Source organism: Mastomys coucha, unplaced genomic scaffold (assembly GCF_008632895.1).
Source record: "Mastomys coucha isolate ucsf_1 unplaced genomic scaffold, UCSF_Mcou_1 pScaffold3, whole genome shotgun sequence".
NCBI lineage: Eukaryota > Metazoa > Chordata > Mammalia > Rodentia > Muridae > Mastomys > Mastomys coucha.
The window spans coordinates 38,983,394-38,997,189 of NW_022196909.1; the positions used below are offsets into that span (position 1 = coordinate 38,983,394).

At 37.8% G+C, this 13,796-nt stretch overlaps 1 protein-coding gene across 22 annotated transcripts in view; it reads left to right on the forward strand.

The window, feature by feature from the left end:
- The window catches only part of Pcdh15 (protocadherin related 15), a 1,206,525-nt gene that overhangs the window by 881,272 nt on the left and 311,457 nt on the right, over positions 1-13,796 (forward strand). For all 22 annotated transcript variants that reach the window (XR_004112186.1, XM_031346915.1, XM_031346916.1 and 19 more), the window contains one exon: positions 4,530-4,642. Coding sequence is in view for 21 of the 22 variants with exons in the window: in XM_031346915.1 (XP_031202775.1) it covers positions 4,530-4,642 (113 nt within the window). In the remaining variant the exon portion in view is untranslated. The remainder of the gene's footprint in view (positions 1-4,529; positions 4,643-13,796) is intronic.

Consider the following 13,796-nt stretch of genomic DNA (forward strand, 5'->3'; position numbering starts at 1 on the left):
AAAAAAAAAAATCACACATGCTGGAAAATAACTACACAGTGGAGAAGGGCAGCCAGGAGCTATCAGGGAATGATTGACAGGAACTTATGCTTTGCTAATGACAGTGGTGTCTTTATCAATGTGAAATTATACTTTTAAAATATGTGAAGTTTCTGATAAAGTAACTGTAGTTCTCTGACAGAAAACATATTAAATCTAGCATTGTAAACATTACACAGGGCTTAACTCAGCTTGTCCTTTCTTTCACAGAACTATGAAGGTAGAAATGTAGACCTCTCATGTATATATGGTTTTCACAAGCATTGGTTCTATTGACCACAATAGTATTACATTCTGAAATTCACTATAATACTACGTTCGTAGTTTAACCTGTTTGGGGTAGAGCTTTCAAGTTTGCATTAAAATTTGAGCAATCAAAGTTGTTTCTATGCAAGAGTTTCAGGTAAGTATAAAATCTGTGTATAATGGATGCATAGACATCATATTTTTAGTTCCCCTTGGGAAAGCATCATATTTTTAAGAAATATAATATTAAAGTGACATAGAATTTACTCTAGATCTGTTTTTTTAGATCTCTAGCCATACACCTGTTCTGTTAGTATGCTGTAATCATTTCTACCAATCTCCCTTCTACAACAGGCCAATAAATGCAGCTGTGTCATTCATTAGGTGGGACTTTAGGACCTGTTGGGGAGGGGTTTGGAATCGGGAAACAGATATAGTAAACTCCTGCTTCATTCACTTACCAGCTGTGAGAGTTCAAGTTAATCTCTCTGAGCATTCTCTTCTTCATAGATCCAATAATAACATCTTCCCCATGGGGCTGTTTGGCACTTAGATGAAGAAGAAGATTTATAAATAAAAAGATTACAATGTAAATTCCCCTTTCCCCTACAGTAAAGCCAGAGTTATCAGCTAATACATGTTCCTCTCAGGGAGCTAAGCCCCTCTTCCCAGATCAGCTGAGTTTCATAATTTGTTTATGTTCTTGGCTAACCTTCCAGCCTATCTCCACTGCATTCTTCTCTGAAGAGATGGCTGGTGAGGCCATCAGGGCCAACTCTGAATTATGCTGTTCTTTAAATAAATACCAATGGAAATATATAAAAACATGAGAGAATCAAAAAATTTCCATTTGCTCTTACTTAAGAAGTGATGAACAGAGTAAAGTTGTCTTTATGTCTATATTCCCTTCCATTTCTTCTGTCTTATGACCATGAGAAAGGCTTCAAACATAGCTCATTAACCCACAAATATCTATTACAAATGTCCATAAAATAACTGTTTAAAAGTCTGTTATTCATCGTTATTTATTATAGATTTCTTGCAAATATACTTACACTTTCCAGTTTTTATTTTCATTTTTTTTTCTTTTGAAGTACATCAGGCAGGATAGCAGGGTTCCAAATAATGTCCTCATGTTGAGAATAATATTTCTATTGAACCATTTTTAATTTACACTGATTTTTCTCCCATTGTGGTTTTTTTTTCCACTTAGTTGTGTTTATTGGAAACATGAGTTGAAGTTTGTCGAGATTCTCCACAGAACGCATTGTGCTCTCTGTGGTCTGATTCCACCTGGCTGCCTCTTAGATTTACTGTAAACAAATGATGTTCTGTTGATGTCTCTGCTGAAGCCATTTTATGGATGATGCGTGACCTATTTTGTATTGTCATCCCAGAACACACATGTAAATATCCATGGCACATAGATGAATGCAAACACATAGAAAGTCTTTCCTCGCAGTATTGAAGACCCAGATCAACATTCCCATCTTTGGCTCCTGACAAAAACCCCATCCTGTAAATGTGGTGGGGTATCCTCATGTCCTTTTTTGTTATTATTAGGCCTTTTCCTTTTTTCATTACCAGCTTGAATAATTTCATTAAAAAGAGATGTGTGCTATCAGTTCTTTGGTTTCCCAGTATAGCTGACCATCTTTAAAACTTTTGATAGGTTATCTGATTTTCCACACTTCCAATGGTGCCAACCACCCTCCATAATGATCAGTAGAGCACCATTGTCTTTAATATGATGAACTTAGGAACTTATACATATTTGGTCTGTTTCAAGTCATGACAGTTATTGTTTTGGATATCCACTGTGTCTGATGTTTAGAGGGAAACCTTTCTTACTGGCTCTTGAAAAGTGGATGGCAGCTTGGGACTCATGTAAATCCTTCTTGACACCTGCAGGGAAAGAGTTCATAGTTCCTTTGAATCTATGCCATCGACCCAGAGAGGAAAACATCCTGGAGAAAGTTTATTAGATTTGATAAAGAGGATTTCCCACCCAATGACAACCTGATTACCAAGGGTGGTCACTGCTTCCAAGAGCACTGCCATTTCAGAGTGCAAAGCCATGGACTGTGCATGTTGCTTCTTAGTGCTAAACTGTAACATGAGAGTATACATTTAATCTTCTAATCCAAGATTTAAGATAGAAATAGCCTAATTTTATGTTTAATCCTACATTCATGCCCTTTTGCTGTCTATCAATTTCCAACACTCATAACAAGTGCTAGAATTCAAGTGTCATGTAATTAATTATTTAAATTATCCTAAGACACCCTCATAGTTATCTTAGAGTAAAAGCATGAACCCTGCCATCATGGTATAAGTAAAGTACACATCTTAATTTAATCTATAATTTTTCTGTCATGGCCATGTTCTCTGGGATAAGGTATCAAACTGTATCCTTTTGAAGTTAATGAGATACATTAGCAAATGTGCGCTATCAGTTCTTTGGCTTCCCAGTATAGCTGACCGTCTTTAAAAAATGCTGACATGTTATCTAATTCTCCACTCTTCAAATGGTGCTAACTACCCCCCCCCATAATGATAAGTAGATCACAATTCTCTTTAATATTATGAAAGTGGAAACTTAAACATATTTGGTCGTATTTGTCAGCAAATGGGTTCATATGTAGATTGACATTTTTGAGGTATTTTTAAATCCAATCTGTTTTATAATTACATAGAACTTATTTATGGGCCCCAAAATAAAACATTAATCATCAATCAAGTCTGACTTCTATACCACTCTGTCATTTAATGCTTCACTATCTCTCTCTCTCATATCATCAAATTTTAATATTATAATCTTTCCATTTCAATATACTATATATTCCTTTGTAGTGGGCCAGTTTTCTAAGTTCAGTTTTACTTATCTAAAGATAACCAGATTGAGAGTTAAAGACTACGTATGTGTGTAAATATGTATGTATATGAGTATGGATGATGGATATAGCATTTATTCAAGGATATATTGCCATTGAATTAGCCAGATGACTTACTATAGATTTTAGATGGTTATTTATCACAATAATGGTGTTCCTATGAAGTTGACCTGAGGATGCAGGCAAGGGGAGAGCACTGATCAGGAAGAAAGCTCTAGGGTCCATCCTCAGTGCTGTTACAAAGAAGGTAAACAAGGCTTTGGTACAGGTCAATTGTGACAAGTCCTTCACAGGTTTTGCAATACCCTTTATTCCTACCACTTGTGTCCAAACTAAGAGATGGAATCTCAGTGCAGCTTAATCTGTGCTTGTGTCCTGAAATCCACAGGAATCTATCTATGGATAATGACCAAACTACTGCATTTTCCTTCTCTGTGTTCTCTATATACTCTCCCACAGCCTATTTCAACTCATTTCTGTCAATTTTGCCCTATAAATAAATCTCTCTATAGTATCAAAGATAATTACTTACCATTGTTGAAATAAGTCAATATAAATTTCTCCTTGGGAGGAATATTTAATCTCTCCAATTTTCATGTCCCCATTACAAGTATAAATTATTGCCTGGGTCACTGGTGGTTACCGACATGCTTAATTATTAATGTAATTTGATTTGACTTTTATATCTGACAACGCTGACCTGACATTTCTTTACTTTGGGAACAAGAATATTCTAATACACAGAGAAAAATGATACCGGCAAAGTTCAAAAAAATCCTAGAACAAAAGTATCTCAACGGATTAAAGTGCCTGTGTTTAAGAAATATCAACACACACCCAAAAACAACCTCATTTAAAATTTCAGTAGTTGCCATACTTAGTTGACTATTGATCATTAAAAAAATAGAAAGAAAGAAAGCTTCCCTGTTGTAGTTCCTAGGCATCTAGATATTTGGTTTAAATTTCTAGTCTTCATGTGATATATGATGAAAAACATGAAAGGTATAATTAAGATTTATGTATGATTAAAATTTAATTTCATAATCCAAAATTTGTTTTTCCTCCCCTTCATGTCTCTTTTCATATGATGAATTTCCAAAATAATTAAAGAGCTCTCTTAATAAAGAGAAATTCAGAAAGCCATCCCAACAAATACCTTCCCTTCCCTAACCCATAAAGTAATTAATTACATATCACATTCGTATCTGCTATCCATACACGGGATAGTTTATAAACTTAATTTACTAATGAGATTGTAAGTGCGTTGCTCAGCTAACGAAGGGAAGAGATGACTCAGATCAGCAAGTTTCTGTTTGTTGTCAGTTTTGAACAGAGTCTCTTCTCTCACAGGCACCCCTGAGGATTACCCCCGCTTCTTCCACATGCATCCCAGGACTGCAGAACTTACTCTCCTGGAGCCAGTAAACAGAGACTTCCATCAAAAATTTGATTTGGTTATTAAGGTAAATTAACCTAAAATCTTATTTTCCTTGAATTTATGAAATGCTAATCAAAGAAACATTAGGTGGCTACTGTGGTCCTCTCATGTTTTAAAAATAAGAATAAATATGAACCATAATAACTAATTTTTATCTATAAACATTGAAGTTTTTTTCTCTGAAACAATATTTATAGTAGTATTCAATATATGTTGTGTGTCTGAGTGTGTGTGAGCACACGTGCTTGTATGCACATGTGTGCACTGGTCAGAGGTACATAGTTTAAATATTAAATCATATTTTATATTTTAACATTTTTATAAAATAACTGCTAGATATGAAAGATAAGCAATGACAACAATAAAATATGATATGCTTTATATATTATTTACTGTAATATATTATTTTTGGTGCTGTTGCTTTTCCTAGCATATATTAAAAGTTTTTGCTCTTCCTGGGATTTTTAAATGTATGACTTGCTATTTTATTTATATTGAAAGATGAACCTAGAACTGAAAGGAAATTTCAAACTCGGGGAATCTATGTCACATTAAAATAATATTACATATTAAATGTAATATTAAGTAATTATTATTTAATAATAACACCGATTATATTATAATGAAACCACAAAAGAACTGTGGAAATGAGTTAATCCTTACGGACACCATTAGACTGTTGAGACTTGAGATTTCATTTTGAAGGAAGAATAAGAATTTTCTAGGTGCAAATAAATCCTGAATGAGGTTAACTGTAAGTAAAAAATAGGACAACAATAAACCCTGAATAAATCTCACATGTATTATATAGTATTTTCATAGAGACACACACACATGCACTCCTCATAATTAGGTATAACATGATACCTTCTTTTTAAAAAATAACTGAAAATATTAATATTGCATTGGCTCAATGGTAGAACATTTACCAGACAGCCATGAAGCCCTTGTTCCAATCCCCAGAGTTGTATAAAGAAATTACCTAATTAAATAAAAATTTGAAATACAAAGGAAATGGAGAAAGGAGGCTTGCTGAGCAGATGCTCCAGGAATGTTGGTTTTTATAGCTAGTCCTTGGCTGGGCGCCACCCCCTGGCTGTCTTATTCACACCCCTATACGTGGATACGAAGTTCAGGGTCTGTGACTGTCATAGAAATACATGGCTAATACTGAGCAGAAGAGAGACCGGGTTTGGTTTTATTTAATCCAAACCCATCTCTTTTCACTGCACAGACATGCAGTTGCTTAAGGATGCTTATCTGGATTAAATATATGTAAGTCCAACTTCCAATACCATTATGCTAAAGGCATTTAATTTTAGTTCATAGTACATAATAGTTTCTTGCCTCACATTATAATATATGTGTAACTGGTAGTGTCTTTACCTGGTAATTCTGTGTTCCTTGGAGAACTAATAGTGTTGAAGTGGGTAAGTCTCCATCACTCTAGATCTTTATCTTGCTGACAGAGAACAGATGAAAGAAGACCTAAGAAATTACCCAAAGAGAGTATTTCAGTTATCCGGAGTTTCAAAGAGTTTTCTAAAGCCGATCCCAAGCTTAGTGTTGATGGGTCAAGAGATTTTTCTTTTTAGCCAAAGAATGAAAGCGTATGTGTTTTCAAAAACAACAATTAGAAGCATAATGTAGCTGACTACAAGCAGTCAACAGAAAAGACAGGTAGAGTGCCTTCTGGATACACAGAGTGATACAGCCCCCTTGACTATACCTCAGTGAAGGTACACCATTGTCTCCCTTTGTACAAAGCACTCACACACAGGGGGTTCATTTGGCATTGATTTGTAATTATTATGGGACCACATAGAAGTTAAACAATATCTATCCACTTCCTATGTCTGCCTCCCTGGGCCCCATGATGCTTATCTTTGTGGGAATCTTGAACACTGTCTAAATATTGTGTCTGGATTGCTTTGTTTTAAACATGAAATCTATTTCCTTGACCACCCACAACAGTTGTCCCGAGACATCTGAGGGCAATATAACTCAGTCCACCAATTACAGAAGATAAAAAAAAAAAAATCAATTAGAAATGTGAACAGATAAGTGTTGATGTCCCAGTAACACTTTATATTATCAATACAAGTTTTTAAAGTCATCACTAGATCCAAATTGCTATAACCTAAAGGTACCCTGATAGTACCATGAGCAAAAATTATCAATTGCAAGAATAACAGTGGATGAAAATAGTGGCTGCAAACCCTGGTACTTTTTGAAATGCCACAGTCACACAGTCATTCTCAGTAGTAAATATTTCATTTTCTTTTTTCCCCCCACCTGAGTATTTGGCTTTTTATTGACTGAAGAAGGTTGTCTGTTATGGTTGAATTTGATCCAAATTTGTTTGGGAAGCTGAGAAGAGTAAAATAGGACCATGTCGGGCTATGGACGGAAGAGGCATTCTGCCTTTAAGAGGGATATGGCACACTAACAGATGGCTTGTGTCACAAACCAGAGATTTCTCAACTTTATTTCTTGCTGCTTCTGCCAGTGGTTTATTCTGCTGACAAGTAAAAAAATATGTAAAAGTGAAGCCTCAAAGATGAAGTTGGGTAGTAGGAAACTTCAGCCTCCCTAGAAAACAACCAAGTACATGCAACAAAAAACAAAAGGACACCCTGCTGAAAGACAGGTTTTCTGGCTTTAGTTGGCTGCTCTCACTCATCTGAGGATATTGAAAAGGTGGGACACATTGAGGATGGCAATCAGTCATTTGCTCTGTCCCAAAGTGAGTCCATTGATGGACCATGGTCTTTGAATCGTTATCCATGACATACACCCACTATCAGTGGCATCCCCATTTGAGCTGTGAACGATCTCATCTTTCCATATGATTCTCCTGAAAGTGACAACCACTCGTTTCCTGTGAGACGGAAATACAAAAACATATTTCAGAAGTCTGATGACCATGGGGTTAGCGCATACACTGGGAAACTTGAACAAGTCACAGAAAATTCACTGCCGTTAGTATAGCATGCTCAAAATCGTATTTATACGCTAGGCATCCACTACAAAGCAAAAATCTTGAATTATTAAAAGAGATCAAATGAATAAATTATTAATAATTCATTGTTGTCTCTTGGCTCCTTAAAGAATAATTGCACTTCATCTACATCCTTTTGATTAAAAGCTTTTATTAAAATCCGATTAAACAAGGGCCACAGTAAAACTGCTAACACTGCATTACGGTATCTTCCTGCTGGCACTTGGTGGCTTCTCCTGTGTCTGGCAGGGGCATCCTAATTTACTTCAGAGCCACAGTCATGATATTATACACATATACATGTTTATATATAATACAGGAATATAACATGTAAAAACATGTACAAAATATGTATAAAATAAACATGTATAAAATAATAAACATATATAAAATAATATATAATATATGAACATGTATATGTGTGTACATATAATATTTTATGTTATATATGATGTATGATATATACATATGTATTATACATAATATATTACTGTGTAATATTACATGTATAGCACTATCCTAAGCACTAGCAGCTGCTTTGCAATAGTCTACTCTCGGCTCCCACTCCTTGAACTTTATCTCCTTCTTTGGGCTAGAAGTCTAAATCATAGTATTAAACAATTGCTTAGAAAATGTATCCACATGGAAGAAACCCCCTCATAGCCTATAGCATGGCAAGGTTCTTTCATATTGAATGTATCTCTTCCATATTGAATGTATTAGTTTCTCTTTATCTTCACAGATGATGGTTAGCAATACATTTCTTCTTAGATTGTATATATATTTTTAATCATTTTTAATTATGAGGGGAGGGTTTGTGTGCCCATGTGATTTCAGGTGCCTGTAGAGGCTAGAGGTGTCAGACATCACACAGCTGGAGTTAGAAGTGGTCGTAAGAACCTGATGTCAGTTCTGGGAATCAAACTAGGGAACTGTGGGAGAACCGTGTCTGTTCTTGGCCACTGAGCCGTCTCTCTATCTCTACTAATCTACACTTTATAATGTGTCCCTGCCTAATAGCTGCATAGAACCCTTAGTAAAAGTCAAATACTTATTGGATGCGTAGTTTAAGCTATTTATGACTGTTAAAGACAGCCTCGTTTCTTCTAAAGAAAATATAAGTATCCGAAATAGGGAGTGAGCCAGAAATTTAAACGAATGACTTGTTAGTGCCCACCTGCCTACAATCCTAGTCAAATGTTTACCTTGAACACACACGGAGAGTTACATGTGCAGAATCGTTGCGTTTAAGAGCTTAGCCACTTTAACTCCTGGCCCTCAACGTATCACCAATGCACTCTAGATTCTGTACTTTTAAAATACATAGTGTTTGTTAGTTTTCAGCTCTCCATATCCTTTCTGAGTGCTGATCAATCTACCAGACAGAAGTATATAAAGGATCAAGACCATCACAAATGCTCTTTCCTTCTGATGATCACAATGATATTTCTAATTTTTACCTGGAAAGCTACTTCCAGTGTATCAAGTGAGTGGTGCAACAAACCGTCAACCTTCGTGTGAACAGCGAAGCCTTCCCTTGATTCTTCTTTGAACTGCTGTTTTATCAAGAGCCGCCTAAGTCAGACATCTTCACCTCCTCACAAGCTTTATCTCCCGATGTACCCATGCTGTGTCTCATAGAATCTACCCTGATGCTTAAAAGAATTCCATCTGCCTATTTCTCTGCCTAGAGTACTCTGGCTGGCTATTCACATCTCTCACACAGGTTCTCTCTCTCTCTCTCTCTCTCTCTCTCTCTCTCTCTCTCTCTCTCTCTCTCTCTCTCTCTCAATCTCTCTCTCAAGCCTTAGCAGCAATCCCATGCACCCCATGGAACTTGTCACATTGTCAACCAGGTCTCTCTAAAGTCACTGCAGACATGCCCCTCTGCAATGTTACCTCCCAGCCTCTCTACCATCTGCCCTGCCCGCCTGGCCTCTCTACCATCTGCCCTGCCTGCCTGGCCTCATGTGGTTTTTTTAACACAGACTTTGTCATGTTGAAGGATTGCAGGCTTCGGGGTCACAGAAAGCAGCCTGTCACCCATCATCCATCATCGTTTTTCAACATACAGAGATGGGAATCTCCTATGGGTAGTGAACGAACTGTCAGAATTCATTAGCTCTCTTAAGAGGCCTGTACTTTACAAGCTATTATGTTTTTCCCTCTGTAATGGGTAATATTGTCTATGTATATGGAAGAGGGAGGAGAGAGGCAGGAGGAGGGAGAGGAGCATGAACCTTTCCTTTGGGGGAGAATAAACAAGATCCTTCAGTACAAAATGTCAGGATGAAACAAACAAATAAAATATTGCCCATGGCCGCCTTTCCCCAGCTATAGACATATCATGTGCCACAGAATAGGAATCCCATTCCTTCGGAGTTCTGGAAATACTTCAGCTATATGATCTTAGATCTATTTTCTTCTTCCCTTCCCTCCTCCCCACACTCTTGTCTTATCCTTTCTTCCCTTCTTTCTCTTCCCATTTATCAAGAGACTTTTATTAGCCAGTTACATAATTGAACTACATAGTGAAGAGATTTGTCTCAGACTCCCGATCCTTCTACCTCCTTCCCAAGTGCTGGCAGCACAGGTGTGTGTGGCCACAGCTGGCTAGTGTCCTTATCCTCCTGTATTCCCTTTAAACAATGAATACACAAAGTATTTCTAGGAAGTGGCTCTAACCACTGTTTAACCCAAACTCCCATAATCCAAGGGTCACGGCCACTTTTTCTCACTCTGAGTGACATGGGATGAGCCCTGACGATGTTGCTTTTTTATGAGTGATTCACAATATCCCCTTGTGTCTTCACATATTTAAGAGCATAATAGGGCTACTTAGGGTCCTCTTCTCAAGAGTTATCTATATGTATGCCACCTGTGTAGGAAGATTCACAGTATCTTAGGTGTCTTAGTTAGGGTTTGACTGCTGTGAACAGATACCATGACCAAGGCAACTCTTAGAAGGACAACATTTAGTTGGGGCTGGCTCACAGGTTCAGAAGTTCAGTCCATTATCACTAAGGCGGGAGCATGGCAGTGTCCAGGAAGGCGTGGTGCAGGAGGAGCTGACAGTTCTACATCTTCATCTGAAGGCTGCTAGCAGATACTGGCCTCCAGGCAGCTAGGGTGACATTCTTAAAACCACAGGGACACACCTACTCCAACAAGACCACACCTACTCCAATAAGGCCACACCCACTCCAACAAGGCCACACCTACTCCAACAAGACCACACCTACTCCAAGGCCACACCCACTCCAACAAGACCACACCTACTTCAACAAGGACACACCCACTCAACAAGACACACCCACTCCAAAAGAGCCACACCTTCTAACAGTGCCACTCCCTAGCCCGAGCATATACAAACCATCACATTAGGGTTTTCAGTGCTGTGAAGAAACACTGACCAAAATGACTCTTATAAGGACAGCATTTAAATGGGGCTGGCTCACAGGTTCAGAAGGTCAGTCTGTGTCTAGGCAGGCATGATGCAGGAGGACCTGAGAATTCTACATCTTCATCTGAAAGTCAATAGGAGAAGACTGGCTTCCAGGCAGCTAAGAAGAGGGTCCCCACATGAGCCACTCAGCCCCAACTCCAAACCCCTACAAGAATTTCACCAGCCCTGACTCCAGTCCTCACAGGAACCAGCCAAGACCCTTCTCTACATTCTACATGAGCTCTAAAAGCCCCAACCTCACTTTCCTGTGTGAACACCCCAGCCCTCACTTTGATCCTTCACATAAACTACCTTGTCCCAATGCTCTTCTACGAGAACCACGTTTGTGTCCGCTGTTCTCCCATAAGCCACCTCCACTCCAGACCTCACATACACTCCCCCTGCTCCCGTTCCTCTTCCCTCACAGCCATACCCATCTCTCTCTTCTCACCCCCAGGCCCACACACCACATCCTACTCATGAACTTTGCCATCACCCACTGTACTGTATCAAAGCAGCGGGTTTTTTTCCCCATGTAATTCTTAAATTTTCCATAGAAATATTAAAACGAAAGCCTCTCGGCCAAGGAAAACTTTTGGTTTTTGTTTGTTTGTTTGTTTGTTTTGTTTTGCTTTTTTGTTTTTTGTTTTTTTTGTTTTTGTTTTTGTTTTTTACTGAAGAACAGAAAAGAGGAATAATAACCTCTGCAGTTCACCTTCCAGTCCATTTTTACGTTGATATTTTTTACATTCTTGGTCTTCGTCATTCATAAAATGCAAAGTGGGTTGTTTATCCATAAGTTCAGGAAAGGCACTTCGGTAGTATTTTGCAGACGTTGAGGCCATTTTGGGAGTGGGAACAGCCACTTCCCCGAGCTCCCCTGTCCTAATAGGGGGAAGAAAAAAATCAGAACTACCTCAAGTTGGATAAAACCCTTTCCAAAGCCATAATCCTCACAGGAGTGAGAGCCTCTTTCTTCTTCTAATTGTTGAAAATAGCTGGCCTCCTTGTATTCTAAAGTCTAAACAAAAGGAAATGATTTTATTATTGAAAAGAGCGTAAGGGCTTTGAAGAGTTCCTTTGCCATTGTAATAAGTTCCAAACAGATGAGCAACTTGAAACAAAAGTAAAATGTATTTCATTATATTAAAAATAATCTCTGGCTGTGAAGCCTGTGGATTTTATCATGTTGTCATACTCTCAGGCCTTCTGAGAGTGTGTTTCCTGTATTCTGTGTGGTGAAGATATCTTTCTTTGTCAAATGGAAATATATTTATTCCTATGAGAAAAGAGTTCCTTGGATTTATGACCTTGAAGACAAATCAATTCTACTGTGCACAGCACAGTCCTGTGTATTTTGTTTGTGCTATCTGTTATGTATTTTGTGAGCTATAGATGATTTCTGGTAACTTTGCTTCCGAACTTCTTGATGTGGCCTTTATGTTTTAGCTAAGTTTCACTCAGTGAAAGTCCATAGATTGAATGCAGGATAATTTGATAGGTATTCAAAATCAGTAGACCATTAATTAGTTATTAGTATTAGTATGGTCTTTGACGAGGGAAGCATAGACTTGTTTTAAGCCACCCCTACAAGATGTCCAAATATAAGCCCAAATTGAAATAGGAGACATTGTTCAAATGAGAGAGAATACCAGAAGGGAATGAAGGGTGGCACTTAAAATCAGGCAGAGGGGGAGGGATATCAATACAAAAGGAGAGGGATGACAGAGGGTAAGATAACACTAGGGATAGCTGAAAAATCCATAAGAAGTCATAATATTTATTTACCTAAATTTGTATATAATACATGTAAGTCAATATATGTATATATACACACATACACGCCACTTGGGCAAGATACCCGGCATAACAAATCACCTTTCAAATTGTTGGTAGGCATCAAAGCCCCTCTACCCCCCAAAATATAGACTATTGCTATTATCCTTGGTTGCTTCCCAGAAGTTTAAAGTTAAATTCCTATAAACGAAGATATCATATATCTCCAACACAAAACCTGGAGGATCTGAGTTAGCTCTAACTTGAAAACTTCCTCCCCAAGGAAGGAATAGCATTCCTGATACAGAAGTTGCTATACAGGTTTCTGAAAGTGGAAAGCAACAAATAGATCTACCAACTGTAGTTCCTATGAAACACAACAAACAGCATGGCACAGGAACCCTACGGATGTCATAGTGGCACTCACTCCTTGGCAGTAACCAACAGCTCTCTAATTGGACTTAAGCCCTGCTTAGTAGGCAGAAAGGCATGCCTGTTACTAGAAACATAGCCAACTATCTGGGGCTAGTGCAGTCATGGATCTTAAAGAACAACCTACAATTGCAACTTTACTAAATCAGCCCAATACCTAACTGCAATTCTAAATCTATATCTTCCTACTCACGGATAATGTAGATGTCATCCCTCACCAAAGAAGCTTGTCTTTGTAATAGATGGAGATGACAGAAAACTACAATTGTCCAGAAGCAGAGAACATGGGATAGTGGAGAGCCCAGTCCCATGTATACATCTATAACGTAACTCCTGCCTACCTAAGGCTCAAAGAACTTCTTAGTAGAGGGGGCAGAAAGATATTGAAGTCATAGAACAAGGAAATCATCTGTGAAAACATGTTTCCTAGAAAGTTCACGGAAGATATACCTGTGATACCTCAACCACATGACTAACCAAGACCTGAAGAAGTATCATATATATATATATATATATATATATATG